Genomic DNA, 15,467 nt, shown 5'->3' with positions numbered 1-15,467 from the left:
GCCAAAAAAGAACCCATCCCAACTGGGAGAAACAGAGAAACCAAAAAAGACAAAAGAAGGTGGGGGTACAGGGGGCAGCACCAGCTGTATCCATAGTTAACATTCAGTGTGAGATGGTCTCTGCACCAAATATGGGAGAGCCTGGCAGACAGAAAAGCAAGATCCAGCTGTGTACTGTGTCAAAGGGACATCTTAGAGTTGAAGTGGGTTGAAAGTAAAGGAGGAGGACTTTGCTGAAAGTCCAGTGGGTAGGATTCCATGCTTCCAATGCAAGGGGTCCAGGTTCGATCCCTGGTCGTGGAACTAGGATCCCACACCCCATGTGGCAGCCAGAAAATGAAATGATGGGAAAGGATGGCCCATGCACACAACAACGGTAAAAGGGCCTGAGTGGCTACACTGACGTCAGACAAAATGGATGTTATGAGAGACACTGAAGGTAGAGACCCTCGACATAAATGCAGAGCAGGAAGATGTGACCAGGATAAATGTTTTGGCACCTGGCGTTGGACCCCAACCTGAACACAACTGAAGGGAGTACCAGTCCATTGACTCTGGGTGGAAGCATTGGGGTCCCATGCCAGTCATCAGTAGTAAAGCTGGAGAAAATCAGCAAGGATGTAGATAATTTGGAAGATGCTACCAGCCAAACGTCATGACAGGTGGGCACAGCAATGCAGCTGTAGGACACACATCATCTGAAAGCTTCTAGGGTGTGTTTCCACAAAACTCCAAGCTGTGTAAGGAGTCTCAAAAGAATTGAGGCCAAACAAAATATGCTCTCTTATCACAGAAGAGTTCAATTAAAGATAGCAACAGAAAGAAACTGGACCAGGCGGGGTATCCTCAGGTGTTTGAAATCCAACAACCCATTTCTGAAAAACCTATGGCCTTCACAAGAAATGATAAGGAAAAATACAAAATATTTGACTTTTTATTTTTCGGGGCCAAAAAATACACACAGCTTGTGGGATCTCAGTTCCCTGACCAGGGATCGCACCCAGGCCCCGCCAGTGGACGCGCCTGGCCCTTACCCCTGGTTCCCCGGGACTCCCTGACGGCGGTTTGCAGTGAATGAGAACAGAGGCGGTGTGGGAACTGGAGCTGCGGCTGCCCTTGCACGTGGAGTGCAGTGTTTCGGCTGCAAGCACCTGAGCCAGAGCCCTGTGGGGGCTGTGGCTCCCCTCCTTTCCTTAGATGGGAGGCTCAGGAAGACTTGCCTCCTAGTAGAAGTGGATTAAAATTGTGCGCACCTGGGGAAAGCCTTGGTGCGTCTCAGAGCATCAGATGAGCAGAATGTTCTGGACTAAGTGGGGCTTCAGCCCCAGGCAGTTAACCTCCTTGGGCCAGAACTTCCCTAACTCTCCCCATCGTTAGGGATGGGGTTAACAGGACTTGAGTTCTGGTTTTTAAAAGCCCTTGGTGGGGGACTTCCCTGGTGGTCCAGTGGCTAAGGCTCCATGCTCCCAATGCAGGGGCCCGGGGTTTGATCCCTGGTCAGGAAAGTAGATCCCACATGCTGCAACTAAGACCCAACACAGTCAAAGAAATAAATAAAAAATAAATATTGTTTTAAAAAAATAAATAAAAGCCCTTGGTGGGCTGAAAAACCCAGTTCAGTTCAGTTGCTCAGTCGTGTTGGACTATGCACCCCACAGATTGCAAAATGCCAGACTTCCCTGTCCATCACCAACTCCCAGAGCTTGCTCAGACTCATGTCCATTGAGTCGGTGATGCCATCCAACCATCTCATCCTCTGTTGTCCCTTTTTCCTGCTGCCTTCAATCTTTCCCAGCATCAAGGTCTTTTTTCCAAAGAATCATTTCGTTGCATCAGGTGTCCACAGTATTGGAGTTTCAGCTTCAGCATCAGTCCTTCCAATGAATATACAGGACTGATTTCCGTTAGGATTGATTGGTTTGATCTCCTTGCAGTCTAAGGGACTCTCAAGAGTCTTCTCCAATATCACAATTCAAATGCATCAATTCTTCAGTGCTCAGCTTTCTTTATGAGAGCTTTCTAACTCTCACATCCACACATGACTACTGGAAAAACCATAGCTTTGACTAGACGAAACTTTGTTGGCAAAGTAATGTCTCTGCTTTTTAATATGCTGTCTAGGTTGGTTATAGCTTTTCTTCCAAGGAGCAAGCGTCTTTTAATTTCATGGCTGCAGTCACCATCTGCAGTGATTTTGGAGCCCAGAAAAATAAAGTCTCGCTGTTTCCACATTTTCCCCATCTATTTGCCATGAAGTGATGGGACCGGATGCCATGATCTTAGTTCTTGACTGTTGAATTTTAAGCCAGCTTTTTCACTCTCTTCTTTCACTTTCACGAGAGGCTCTTTAATTCTTTGCTTTCTGCCATAAGGGTGGTGTCATCTGCATATCTGAGGTTATTGATATTTCTACTGGCAGTCTTGATTTCAGCTTGTGTGTCATCCAGCACAGCACTTCACATGATGTATTCTGCATATAAATTAAATAAGCAGGGTGACATTATACAGCCTTGTCTTACTCCTTTCCCAATTTGGAACCAGTCCGTTGTTTCATGTCTGGTTCTCACTGTTGCTTCTTGACCTGCATACAGATTTCTCAGGAGGCAGGTAAGGTGGTCTGGTATTTCCATCTCTTGAAGAATTTTCCACAGTTTGTTGTGATCCACATAGTCAAAGGCTTTGGTGTACTCAATAAAGCAATAGTAGATGTTTTTCTGGAACTCTCTTGCTTTTTGGATGATCCAATGGACGTTGTTGGCAAGTTAATCTCTCCTTCCTCTGCCTTTTCTAAATCCAGCTTGAACATCTGGAAGTTCTTGGTTCATGTACTATGGAAGCCTCGATTGGAGCATTTTGAGCGTTACTTTCCTAGCATGTGAAATGAGTACAATTGTGTGGTAGTTTGAACATTCTTTGGCATTGCCTTTCTTTGATTGGAATGAAAACTGACCTTTTCCATTCCTGTGGCCACTGCTGAGTTTTGCAAATTTGCTGGCATATTGAGTGCAGCACTTTGACATCTTTCAGGACTTGAAATAGCTCCACTGGAATTCCATCACTTCCACTAGTTTTGTGTGTAGTGATGCTTCCTAAGGCCCACTTGACTTTGGACTCAAGGATATCTGATTTTGGTGAGTGCTCACACCATCGTGGTTATCAAGGTCATTAAGATCTTTTTTGTATAGTTCTGTGTATTACTGCCACTTCTTAATATCTTCTGCTTCTGTTAGGTCCATGCCGTTTCTGTCTTTTATTGTGCCTGTCTTTGCATGAAATGTTCTCTTGGTATCTCTAATTTTCTTGAAGAGATCTCTAGTCTTTCCCATTCAGTTTTTGTCTATTTCTTTGCATTGATCACTGAGGAAAGCTTTCTTATCTCTCCTTGCTATTCTTTGGAACTCTGCATTTAGATGGGTATATCTTCCCTTTTCTCCTTTGCCTTTCGCTTCTCTTCTTTTCACAGCTATTTGTAAGGCCTCCTCAGACAACCATTTTGCCTTTTTGCATTTCTTTTTCTTGGGGATGGTCTTGATCCATGCCTCCTGTAGAATGCACGAGCCTCCATCCATAGATTTTACGGCACTCTTGTCTATCAGATCTAATCCCTTGAATCTATTTGTCACTTCCACTGTATAATTGTAATGGATTTGATTTAGGTCATACCTGAATGGCCTAGTGGTTTTCCCTACTTTCCTGCATTTAAGTCTGAATTTGGCAATAAGGAGTTTATGATCTGAGCCACAGTCAGCTCCAAGTCTTGCTTTTGCTGACTGTATAAAGCTTCTTCATCTCTGGCTGCAAAGAATATAATCAGTCTGATTTCAGTGTTGATCATCTGATGATGTCCATGTGTAGAGTAGTCTCTTATGTTGCAAGAGGGTGTTTGCTATGATCAGTGCCTTCTCTTGGCAAAACTCTGTTAGCCTTTGCCCTGCTTCATTCTGTACTCTTAAGGCCAAACTTGCCTCTTACTCCAGGTATCTCTTGACTTCCTACTTTTGCATTCCAGCCCCCTATGATGAAAAGGACATTTTTTTTTGGTGTTAGTTCTAAAAGGTCTTGTAGGTCATCATAGAACCATTCAACTTCAGCTTCTTCAGCATTACTGGTTGGGGAATAGACCTGGATTACTGTGTTATAGAATGGTTTGCCTTGGAAACGAAGAGAGATCATTCTGTCATTTTTGAGATTGCACCCACATACTGTATTTAACTTATATGCAGAGTACATCATGTAAAATGCTGGGCTTGATGCCACAAGCTGGCATCAAGATTGCTGGGAGAAATATCAATAACCTCGGATATGCAGATGATACCACCCTTACGGCGGAAAACGAAAAGGAACTAAAGAGCCTCTTGATGAAAGTGAAAGAGCAGAGTGAAAAAGCTGGCTTAAAATTCAACAGTCAAAAAACAAAGATCATGGCATCCAGTCCCATCACTTCATGGCAAATAGATGGGGAGACAATAGAACCAGTGACAGACTTAATTTTCTTGGGCTCCCAAATCACTGCAGATGGTGACCGCAGCCATGAAATTAAAAGACACTTGCTCCTTGGAAGAAAAGCTTTAACCAACCTAGATAGCATATTAAAAAGCAGAGACATTACTTTGCCAACAAAGTTTCGTCTAGTCAAAGCTATGGTTTTTCCGATAGTCATGTATGGATGTGAGAGTTGGACCATAAAGAAAGCTGAGCACTGAAGAATTGATGCATTTGAATTGTGGTATTGGAGAAGACTCGAGAGTCCCTTGGACTGCAAGGAGAGCAAACCAGTCCATCCTAAAGGAAATCAGTCCTGAATATTCATTGGAAGGACTGATGCTGAAGCTGAAGTTCCAATCCTTTGGCCACCTGAGGAGCCGACAGGTTGGAAAAGACCCTGATACTGGGAAAGATTGAAGGCAGCAGGAGAAGGGGACAACAGAGGATGAGATGGTTGGATGGCATCACTGACTCCGCGGACATGAGTTTGAGCCAGCTACAGGAGTTGGTGATGGACATCCATTTCTTCTAAGGGATTCTTGCCCACAGTAGTAGATACAATGGTCATCTGAATTAAATTCTCCCATTCCTGTCCATTTCAGTTCACTGATTCCTAAAATGCTGATGTTCACTCTTGCCATCTCCTGTTTGACCACTTCTAATTTACCTTAATTCAGGGACCTAACATTCCAGGTTCCTATGCAATATTGTTTTTTACAGCCTCGGACTGTGTACCTCCATCACCAGTCACATCCACAACTGGGTGGTGTTTTCGCTTTGGCTCCTTCACTTCATTCTTTCTGGAAGTATTTCTCCACTCTTCTCCAGTAGCATATTGGGCACCTACCAACCTAGGGAGTGCATCTTTCACTGTTATAGCTTTCTGCCTATTCATACTGTTCATGGGGTTCTCAAGGCAAGAATACTGAAATGGCTTGCCAGAGAGGCAGTTTATAAATGCGAGCAAAAAGCACTGAGGGCCAAAAAGAAAGCTTCTGCTTTCGGGGGTGAGAAAAGATTTGGCATGCTCCTGTTCCAGGGACCGCCTCGAGCAGTTAGAGAGAAAGCGAGAACGGGAACGCAAGATGCGGGAGCAGCAGAAGGAGCAGCGGGAGCAGAAGGAGCGGGAGCGGCGGGCCGAGGAGAGGCGCAAGGAGCGGGAGGCCCGGCGGGAAGGTGGGCGGGGCCCCGAAGGTGGGTGGAGCCCGGGATGTGGGCGGGGCTGGAGGGTAGGGGAAGGCCGGAGGTGGGTGGGGGCGAGCTAGAGGGCTAGGCGACGCTGCAGGTCCTGGAGTGTGAGCTGTGCATCCTGGATAGCCATGTCTGGTGTCCACCTGCCTAATGCCCAGTGGGTGATAGGCCTGGGTTTGAGGAGGCGGGTTCTGTCCCCTGCCTTTGACCAGTAGAGAGCAGTCTAGAATGCCCACCTGGGTCCTCTGGTGGCTTCCTGGGCTCTTTCGCCGGCTGTAGGCATGTGTACGCCTAGAGGAAAAGGGGACTGGCCCCAGCCCATGTGCTGTTCTTGCGCAGTGTCTGCACATCACCGGACCGTGAGAGACGACTACAGCGATAAGGTGAAAGCCAGCCACTGGAGCCGGAGCCCTCTCCGGCCGCCTCGAGAAAGGCTTGAGCTGGGGGACAGCCGGAAGCCAGGTAAGGCCGCACAGCGCCTGCAGGCCCAGTGCGGGGTGGTCTTTGCTAGGGGAACACCTGAGCCCAGAGGCTGGCTGATGCTTCACAACATCATAGAGTGCTGCAGCGCCTGTGTGTGTGCAGGGCTGTTTGTGTAAGTTCATGCGCTGGAGAATTTGAAGACTTGTCTTCCTCCCAACTGTCTGTAGATGAGCTGGTCCTCTTATATGAGAAGCACCATCTAATGTTATTTTAAAACATTGCCCCACATTCACCTTCAGTGGTTTATTTTATTTTATTTTATTTTTTTTGCTTTTGATGACATTTTTTTTTTTCATTTTGCATAATCTTTTTATTTTTTTTAATTTTTTTAAATTTTTTTTAATTTTTTTTTTTAATTTTTATTAGTTGGAGGCTAATTACTTTACATCATTACAGTAGTTTTTGTTATACATTGAAATGAATTAGCCATGGATTTACATGTATCAGTGGTTTATTTTATAAGTGAAAGAAGAAAAAGTGGAAGAGAGAGACCTGCTGTCTGACCTGCAGGACGTCAGCGACAGCGAGAGGAAGACCAGCTCCGCTGAGTCCTCGTCAGGTGACTGCTTGCCCGGCCCTGCCCAACTTGGCCACCACAGGGCGGGCCCCAAGTTCACTGCCACCTGTTTTCTTCCTAAAGCGGAGTCGGGGTCAGGTTCTGAGGAGGAGGAGGAGGAGGAGGAGGAGGAAGAGGGGAGCAGCAGTGAAGAGTCGGAGGAGGAGGAGGAGGAAGAGGAAGAAGAGGAGGAGGAGGAGACTGGAAGCAACTCTGAGGATGTGTCCGGACAGTCAGCCGGTAAGTTCGAGCTTGAGGCTTAATGTGATAGGAGCTTAGAAGTTACAGAGCAATAAAGTCTACGTAAACAAATATCCATCTTGAAAATGCCTTGCTGATTGGGACCACGTGAGACCCCCAGTGATCATATGAGGGCCGTTTGCTACCTCTTGTAGAGGGTCTTAGCTGATGCCTGTTTCTCTTGCAGAAGAAGTGAGTGAAGAAGAAATGAGTGAAGATGAGGAGCGAGAGAATGAAAACCACGTCTTGGTTGGTGAGAAGCCAAGTGGTGGTTCACTTCTTCCTCGTCCACCTCTGACCTGGGTGCTTGACCCATGTCTGAGTTGTTGTGGGACTGTGACCCACAAATAACCCTCGTCTGTGGCACACCCCACCCAGAAGCCACAGGGACACCCAGCTGCTATGTCTAGGACCCAGCTGCTGGTTCCCTGGGCACCCTTCTGGGGACTGCTCGGCCTGGACATTGGGATGGGAACTGGAAAACGCCAGCTGGGCTCTGACCACAGACCATTCACTGGCATGGGACTTTGCGGCCTCTGCCAACAGCCAGGCTAAGGCCTTGGGCCACTGGATGCCTATTCTGGGCCGGCCTTCTCAGACAACTGGTCATTAGCTCACAGTGGTCCCGGCCTGGCCAGTGGCCCCGGGACACAGCGCCCTCTGTCCAGGGCGGTGGGACACAGTGTGTCCTGGCCCCTGGAGGCTCTCGTGCTCATAGTCCCCCCAGAATGGGTGAGGGTTGTGACACTTGTTTGTTTCTGGTTCTGAAATTGGGTTTAATTTCTGAAGTTCCAGAGTCACGGTTTGACCACGATTCTGGAGAGAGTGAAGAGGGGGAAGAGGAGGCAGGTGAGGGCACCCCTCAGAGCAGCGCCCTCACCGAAGGGGACTTTGTGCCTGACTCCCCAGCCCTGTCGCCCATCGAGCTCAAACAGGAGCTGCCCAAGTACCTGCCCGCCCTGCAGGTGAGGCACTTCCCCTTTGCTGCTCATGGACATGGCTGGTGGCTGAGAGCAGAAGCTGGGTCCTCACTGTGGGTGTCTGTCCCTGGCCAAGCCTGGCCCCTAGCCTCCGACATGTTCCCTGTCATGGTCTGGGCTCTTGTCTAACAGGCTTGCTGGAGGAAAGCTTGTGCAACTGCAGCCAGGACGCCCACAAGGGGCCCCATGCATAAGAGTCAGGCCGCCTCGAGTGCAGTCAGCTCTGCAGTCACTTCTGCCTCGGCCTGGGAAGACGGGCCCTTGACTTCCCTTGGCTTGTTGCCCTGTAGGGGTCAGAGGGCAGTGGTGCATGTTGGCCTGCAATTCAGTAACCAAAGTGCTGCAGGGAGGGACTTGGGGGAGGGGCAGATCCCAAGAAGTTGAGGGCCCAAGGTGCACTGAGGGTCCACTGCTCCTGAGGGGCTGCTGCGCCAGCTGAGGGTGCAGCACAGAGGGTCCCTGCTGTCTTGGCATCATCTTAGGATCAGTGGCTGGAGGTGTGGCTGGGGGCTGGTGCCCAGGGCCCGCTGTTGGATAGAGGGCGCCTGCTCACTGAAGGAGCAAGCAGAGGCTGAGAAGATAATTCCTCCCAGGTCCTGCCTGAGCACTCTCTGGGCCTCTAGAGATGTCTAGTTGAGGCTTTGCTGTGGGCTGTGAGCCTGGCTACCATACCCTCATGCTGGTGCCTCCCCTAGGGTTGTCGGAGTGTGGAGGAGTTCCAGTGTCTGAACAGGATTGAGGAAGGCACCTACGGGGTGGTGTACAGAGCAAAGGACAAGAAGACAGGTGGGACGCAGCCCAGGATGGTCCCCCACAGGGAAGGGGGTGTAGGGCATGGACCAGGTGGCCCAGAGTGCCAGCCAGCACCACAGGCCCCTGGCTGTGTACAGGGCCCTGTCACCTTCAGTGTCAAAGTCACTGGGCATAGTTCCTTCTGATCCCAGGAGTCACCCCTCCCCTGGTGCTGGCCCTCACGGGGCCTCACCTGGCTGGTGCACACCTGAGCACACCTGAGCAACTGGCTCTTGCACCCACAGAAGTCAGCCTGACCAAGAAGCTCTGTGCTGCTTGTGAGTATGGAGTCCACCAGGCCAGGCCTGGAGTGACAGCACCTGAGCAGGTGTGTGCACCGGGGCCAGGGCCTCAGAGACGGAGGCGGTCCAGGCTCTGAGCCCCCAGGGAGGCCAGTTGGCCACGTCCTGTGATTCCAGGGGACAGCCGTAAATGGGAGCATTTGGGTAGAAGAAGGTCTCCTCAGTGTCTGTCTTCCGGTGACTTTCTTTTCAGATGAAATTGTGGCTCTGAAGCGACTGAAGATGGAGAAGGAGAAGGAGGGCTTCCCAATCACGTCACTGAGGGAGATCAACACCATCCTCAAGGCACAGCACCCCAATATCGTCACTGTCAGGGTGAGGCCCATGCACCTCTGCCTCCAGGGGCCCCAGTGCCACACCCTTGGTGGCCATCACACTTGGGGGCTCCCTGTTGTGTCACCAGGTATCCGGGCCTGGGATCTCACATCTCTTGGGAGCGCTGGTGGTGGCAGGGCTGGCTGGGGCCCTGACCTCTCGGACCTGCTGTTGTTTCCTAGGAGATCGTCGTGGGCAGCAACATGGACAAGATCTACATCGTCATGAACTATGTGGAGCACGACCTCAAGAGCCTCATGGAGACCATGAAGCAACCTTTCCTGCCAGGTGGGTCCCAGTCATTCCCATGGGGTGACCCTGGACCCACATCCCCTGAGGGATGTCCCACCCTCGGGCTATTGGGGGTTGGGGGGTGGGGGCTGCTGATGTTGAACTGTGACCCTATCCCACTGGGTGTGCATATGCTGGAAAGGCCAGTGGCTGCCACGGCGGCGAGTAGCCAGGCACCAGCCCCGTGCTGCCTGTTGCCACAGGGGAGGTGAAGACGCTGATGATCCAGCTGCTGCGTGGAGTGAAGCACCTGCATGACAACTGGATCCTGCACCGAGACCTCAAGACGTCCAACCTGCTGCTGAGCCACGCAGGCATCCTCAAGGTGAGCCCTGCCGGGCGGCTGGAAACAGGACAGCTCCCAGCCTCCAGCCATCTGCAGCCCACCCTCTCCCCTCACAGGTGGGGGACTTCGGGCTGGCACGGGAGTATGGGTCCCCTCTGAAGGCCTACACCCCAGTGGTTGTGACACTGTGGTACCGAGCCCCTGAGCTTTTGCTGGGCGCCAAGGTGAGTGTGGATATTCCGGAGCCCCCAGGGCACACCGGCTCTCAGCCCCCTGAGCACTCCCTGACCCCTGCCTGACCCCCCAGGAGTACTCCACAGCCGTGGACATGTGGTCTGTGGGCTGCATCTTTGGGGAGCTGCTGACTCAGAAGCCGCTATTCCCTGGGAAGTCAGAAATTGATCAGATCAACAAAGTGTTCAAGGTAGGTGCCCACTGGGGGCATGTGCAGGTGCCCAGGCCGGTCCACCCTTCCCTGCACAACCCGAATGTCTTGAGATGCTCCCTCTTCTAGGACCTGGGGACCCCCAGTGAGAAAATCTGGCCTGGCTACAACGACCTTCCAGCCGTCAAGAAGATGACCTTCACCGAGTACCCCTATAACAACCTCCGCAAGCGCTTCGGGGCTCTGCTGTCAGACCAGGGCTTCGACCTCATGAACAAGTGCGTCCTGCCCTGTGCCCCACCCCTGCCCACCTCGATCCTGCCCCCAAGCTGCCCTATTGATGGCACCTAGCGCCTTTTTCTCCCAGGTTTCTGACGTATTTCCCTGGGCGGAGAGTCAACGCAGAAGACGGCCTCAAGCACGAGTATTTCCGCGAGACCCCTCTCCCCATCGACCCCTCCATGTTCCCCACGTGGCCGGCCAAGAGCGAACAGCAGAGGGTGAAGCGAGGCACCAGCCCGCGACCTCCAGAGGGAGGCCTGGGCTACAGCCAGCTGGTAAGGGGTTGGCAGGTGCTGGGGTAGGGGCTCCCCAAGGCAAGACTGGCCCGTCCTGGGCCCTACATGCCCTTGTGTCCACAGGGCGACGACGACCTGAAGGAGACAGGCTTCCACCTCACCACCACAAACCAGGGGGCCTCGGCCGCGGGCCCCGGCTTCAGCCTCAAGTTCTGAGGCTCCCAGCCGACCTGGACCCACCCTGGGGAGCACCGACCGCGCAGGCGCTGGAGGCGCTGTCTGGGTCCAGACTGTGGACCGGCGCGCCACTGCCACAGGGCTGCCACGGGTACAACCTCAAGTCTTGGACTGCTGGCCTCGTGGGGTTTTCCACGTTTTCTTTTTATTTTTTCTTGGCTTGTAAATTTGTAGAATTAAAATCACATTTTCCTTGCTGTGGGAGGAAAGGCTGTATTTTTTCATATGAATTGGACTTGCCCTGTGAGGGGAGGGTGGGCATTTGTACCCCCACACACTTGGCCATGGAGGGGCCATGCCGGGCGGTCACCACTGGCGCTAGGATCAGAACTGTGGAGATGTTTGTAGTTTTTAAATCTTCAGGCTGCTCCTGGGGCTCCTTCCTGCTCCTCAACGCAGGGCCCCTAGAACCAGGCATGTGAACTCTAAGCCACAGTGTGTTTTTGTACAAGGTTGTTACTGTGTTTTAAGATGTAGTAAAATATTCTTGGAGGAAAGGTCTGATATATCCTTCTTTGAGCGGCTAGTCCTGTGCTGGATCCTGAACTAGTGCTCCCTGGGGGTGTGGGGAGCCAGGGCCCCCACATTCTTGAGAGGAGGCGGGGATAAAGGGTGGCCTCCAACCCCGCTTGGGCCCATCTCTTCCTGACTTGCATGACCTCCAGCTACTAGTCTGGCTGGACAGGATTTGTCTGGCGTCCCCACATGCTCCAAACTAGTTCCTTTTGCTGGTGCCCCCAGCCCTGCTCCCCAGATCACCCCACTCTTCAGGGAAGCCTTGCAGCCACGGGGGCCCTGCCTCCCCAGCACTGAGCACGTGCCAGATCCTGGCTCAGCAGGCTCCCCACCCGCTGGGCGCAAGAACAGCCACCCACCCTCCTAAGAAAGGGCAAGGAGACTTGAGAGACAAAGTGCTTTATCAGCGGCCTCAGCCCGAAGTGGCGCTCAACTCCGCACGCGGATGCGCCAGGAGTAGGTGCTGAGCACGCGCTGCCGCCTGCGCACCACACACGTGTAGGTGCCCTCGTTGATCGCGTTGGCGATGATGCTCAGGTGCGCTTCGCCCAGGGCCAGATAGCCGGGGTAGGAGAACTCCAGGGGCTCCTGGTCCTTGTACCAGCTGCAGAGAGGGCAGAGGGCTGGGCAGGGAGGGTCCCGCCCTCCCCTCTTCGTCCCCCCCGCCCCGCCCCCAGTCGGGCACCGGGGCCGGGTCACTCACTATACTTTGCCTTTCTTGTGGAGGATCTTCTGACCACAACGGAAGGTCACATTCCTGCCCTCGGGCACCAGCTTGGTTTTGGTCCTGGGGGGCGGCGGGGTGGCGGCCACCGTGGGGAAGGGGAACTCTGCTCGGGGTGGGGGAGCCAGATCAGCGCCGGGCGCCCCCGCGCACCCAAGCCAGGCGGACACCCGACCTCACCATAGCAGAAGTCGCAGCTGCTGGGGCACAGCCTTTTCATGAGTCGCCGGCGGGCATCGCAGAAACCCCTCCGAGCCCAGGACGCGCACACGAACAGCCGGTCCAGGCAGCCTGAGGAGGCAGACTGACCTCAGGACGACCCCGCCCCCGTCCCTGCCCGCCTCCCGCAGCCCACCACCCGCCCCGCACTCACCATAGAGCCGGTGAAGTCCCCACAGCTCGTCCTGCGACAGTGCCTTCCAGCCGCGCAGCGTGGCGTTGAGGTGCATGAGCGCCCGGCCGTGCTGGGAGTGCATCAGGCCCAGCGCGTGGCCAATCTCATGGGCCGCCACGTGCACCAGGTCGGTGAGCCACACGCCTGCGGGCCCGGCCGGTCAGCCCCCGGTACCCAGCCCAGCACCCACCCCCACCCTGCCTCCTTGCTCCCCGCGGCCTGCACAGCTGCTGCAGCGCAGGGAGCCTCCCCGCCGCCGCCATGGAAGATAAGAATGTTCCAGGCCGGCGAGGCGGTGAGCTGGCCCCCAGGAATGCGGCTCCGGCTCCGTCTCCAGCGGTGTGGGGGTGGGGGGTGGGGGGCGCTTCAGGACTCCCGGAACCCAGGCCTACAGCCTCCAACCAGCCTTCCCCTCCCCGCCAGCCTGACCTCAAATCCCCTGCACGACTCCTCAAAGATCCCCCGCTGTTCCCATGTAGTGCAGGGCCCCATGGGAGGCCAGGACCGTGTCACCTTTCTTCCAGCTGTAGCGTGTGGGGCCCAGGACCCAGTACTCGCTGTCGTCAAAGTGGATGCCGCCGTGTGGGGGAAAGAAGGCGTGGGCCAGCTCTCCCGTGGGGCCGTCGAAGCAGTGGTGCAGCGGGGAGACCAGGCAGTCCGTGTGGTTGATGGGGTAGAAGCCTGGGGGAGCATGGGCCTGAGAGAGGGCCTCTGGGTGGGGCGGGGGCAGGGGCACGGCGCCCACCTATGCGGAGATCGCTGGGCTGCTCAGGGGCCACCTCGCGGAAGCTGAAGGGGGACACGTCACTCCACATGCGGAAGGCGGCAGCCAGACCCCGCCGAGTCTCGCTGGGGCTGAGCAAGTTTCTCGGGAAGGAGAGGATCCTGGGGTAGGAGTCACGGTCAGGGGTGGCAGCCGGAGACACCGTGCTCCCCCCACCTGCCAGGGCCAGGGCCAGGGCCGCACTTGTACGTAAGGTTGAAGTGTTCCCAACGCAGCCTGGCCGGGGTCAGCGTGTAGCGGCGTCTGCGGGGCCCCGGGGGGTGGGGCGGACCGAGGCTCCCGGAGGCCAGGACGCCCGAAGTCTGGGGCGCAGCGTCGCCCTTGAAGGGAAGCAAGTGCTCCGTGGGGAGGCAGTAGGGACTGTCCCCAAGCCCCAGGTCTCGAGGAAAAGAGCCTGGAAAGGGGGCGCGCTCCAGGGAGTGCTGATGGCCCCTCTTTCTGCCTTTCGGCTGTTTCTGGTTTTCTACCCTGAGCCGGGTTTACTTAACAGAAAAAGTTACTAAAAACACGCCAGGTCGGAGTGGGCGGAGCTGGCGGCAGATTTGCCCCCCCACCGGCCCCTCCCCCCGCATCCGCGGACACGCGGACTCGCGGCCGGACCGTGGAGCCGGGCCGGACCCACCCGTTCCTGCGCCCGCTCTCACCTGCGCTGCTCTCGCCCCGGCCCCGTTCATCGGGGTCCCTGGCCAGGCCAACAGCACGAGCGCGGGGAAGAGGCACAGTGCGCCCAGCACGGCTCCAAGCCGGCGGGCTGGGTCGCGGGTCCCCGACGCCGCCAAGGGGACGCAGGCCCCGCGGCCCATGGCGCCTGCGGACTCGCTGTCGGGGCTGGGGCGGCGGGGCGGCGCGGCAGCGGCTCGGATTACAGCCCCGGGGGGAGGGCGCGCGGCCGCCCCTGAAGGGAACCAGCTGGCCGCCCACTGTCGGGAGCACCCCCGCCGCCTCCAGCCTGGGGCGCGGGGACCTGGGCCTCTGGGTCGGTGGCGGTGGCCTGGGCAGGGCCCGCTGGGCGGGGTCACTTGGCAGTGGGGGGGCGAGGAGGGCCCCGGACGCCAGGGAAGGGACAGACGCCAGGGACTCGGGCTTAGGCGGGAATGTCAGCTGGGGTCCCCAAACGCGCTGCAAGTTGAATGACTCGGCAACTTTTCTCCCAAACGGAGTCCCCCCAAGCCCCTCGACACCGCATGAGACCCGGCAGTGGAAACTCCATCCTGGTCAGCTGAGGACATATCCCCCGCAGGCGCTGGCGACAGGGACCCCGCAAGAGGGGAGGGACGCGACGGGAGGGGACGTGGCAAGTGAGTACCAGGCTGAGAAAGAGGGACGGCGCCTGCGGAGCGAAGTTTGTGTGCCAGGAGGGAGAGGAACCGGCCGGGGCCAGCGGAAGGACCTGGCGGGCGACTGGGAAAGCGCACAGGGTGCGGGGGTGGGGGCCGTAGGAGCCAGGAGTCTGCACCAGGCGCTCCCTGCGGAGCGCAAGCAGGACCGAAGTCTGGACAGTTCTGAGTAGGGGCTGGGGGCCGGGTGTCCTAAGAGCAGAAGACTCGACGGGACGGCTTTCAGGCTGCCCCTGGCTGAGGAGCCGAGCTAGGCGGGAGGTAGGCGCGGGCGCCTCTGGGCTGGGGGAACCGGGATCCAGGGCCGGGCGGGAGGCCTGCCGGGGCGGAGCGGACTGCGGGGAGGGGAGACGGGATGGGGGCTGGGGGAATTGCTCCGGGTGGAGAGGCGCCCAGCCAGAGGAGGCCGGGGGTGCGGGCCCTCCCTATTCTCCATCCAGGCTTTGAGCCCAGAGTGACAGTGGCGCGCCGGGCCAGCAGGGCCAGCGCCAAGTGGCTGGCGGACAGCCTTGAGGCTCCAGGGGAGCATTTTGGTGGTTCTTGGAAAGCGCCCGGCCGCTGGGTCCAGACGAGGGCAGCCCCCCCTCCCGCACTTCATGACGAAGTTCGAGCCACCACACCGACCCTCTCCGTCCTGTGTCCTGCCCTCTC

General features: G+C 55.7%; 2 protein-coding genes across 11 annotated transcripts in view; one reads left to right on the top strand and one right to left on the bottom strand.

Annotated features, from left to right (window-relative positions):
- LOC110125019 (cyclin-dependent kinase 11B) overlaps positions 1 to 11,138 on the top strand; it is a 40,150-nt gene extending 29,012 nt beyond the window's left edge. For 8 of the 10 annotated variants that reach the window (XM_070474138.1, XM_070474140.1, XM_070474137.1 and 5 more), the window contains 15 exons: positions 5,525 to 5,679; positions 6,016 to 6,138; positions 6,623 to 6,718; positions 6,800 to 6,955; positions 7,143 to 7,208; positions 7,745 to 7,920; positions 8,631 to 8,721; positions 9,223 to 9,344; positions 9,527 to 9,632; positions 9,839 to 9,960; positions 10,038 to 10,145; positions 10,229 to 10,345; positions 10,436 to 10,584; positions 10,674 to 10,863; positions 10,948 to 11,138. In XM_070474138.1, the coding sequence (XP_070330239.1) occupies positions 5,525 to 5,679; positions 6,016 to 6,138; positions 6,623 to 6,718; positions 6,800 to 6,955; positions 7,143 to 7,208; positions 7,745 to 7,920; positions 8,631 to 8,721; positions 9,223 to 9,344; positions 9,527 to 9,632; positions 9,839 to 9,960; positions 10,038 to 10,145; positions 10,229 to 10,345; positions 10,436 to 10,584; positions 10,674 to 10,863; positions 10,948 to 11,040 (1,870 nt within the window). In that variant the 3' untranslated portion in view covers positions 11,041 to 11,138. The remainder of the gene's footprint in view (positions 1 to 5,524; positions 5,680 to 6,015; positions 6,139 to 6,622; positions 6,719 to 6,799; positions 6,956 to 7,142; positions 7,209 to 7,744; positions 7,921 to 8,630; positions 8,722 to 9,222; positions 9,345 to 9,526; positions 9,633 to 9,838; positions 9,961 to 10,037; positions 10,146 to 10,228; positions 10,346 to 10,435; positions 10,585 to 10,673; positions 10,864 to 10,947) is intronic. The other 2 variants (XM_020873851.2, XM_020873850.2) reach the window with 1 other exon arrangement.
- Positions 11,139 to 11,960: 822 nt separating this feature from the next.
- On the bottom strand, positions 11,961 to 14,473 carry MMP23B (matrix metallopeptidase 23B). Its single transcript, XM_070474145.1, has 8 exons — positions 14,124 to 14,473; positions 13,663 to 13,799; positions 13,441 to 13,580; positions 13,209 to 13,376; positions 12,675 to 12,839; positions 12,482 to 12,592; positions 12,281 to 12,407; positions 11,961 to 12,181 (listed from the first exon to the last, which is right to left on the bottom strand). The coding sequence occupies exons 1-8, from the start codon at positions 14,280 to 14,282 to the stop codon at positions 12,007 to 12,009; spliced, it is 1,182 nt and encodes a 393-aa protein (XP_070330246.1). The 5' UTR covers positions 14,283 to 14,473; the 3' UTR covers positions 11,961 to 12,006.
- Between the last annotated feature and the right edge of the window lie 994 nt (positions 14,474 to 15,467).

This window comes from Odocoileus virginianus, chromosome 11, assembly GCF_023699985.2.
Source record: "Odocoileus virginianus isolate 20LAN1187 ecotype Illinois chromosome 11, Ovbor_1.2, whole genome shotgun sequence".
NCBI lineage: Eukaryota > Metazoa > Chordata > Mammalia > Artiodactyla > Cervidae > Odocoileus > Odocoileus virginianus.
Note: the sequence above shows the minus strand (reverse complement) of the source record. Positions and strands in the feature narration are given on the sequence as shown.

What these genes read in the sequence shown, in the direction of transcription:
- MMP23B (XM_070474145.1), bottom strand. Translation starts at nt 14,282, where the DNA reads ATGGGCCGCGGGGCCTGCGTCCCCTTGGCGGCGTCGGGGACCCGCGAC. An exon ending in GGGACTTCACCGGCTCTATG is followed by an intron (nt 12,593 to 12,674) that starts GTGAGTGCGGGG and finishes CTGCCTCCTCAG; the next exon opens with GCTGCCTGGACCGGCTGTTC. An exon ending in CACAAGAAAGGCAAAGTATA is followed by an intron (nt 12,182 to 12,280) that starts GTGAGTGACCCG and finishes CCCTCTCTGCAG; the next exon opens with CTGGTACAAGGACCAGGAGC.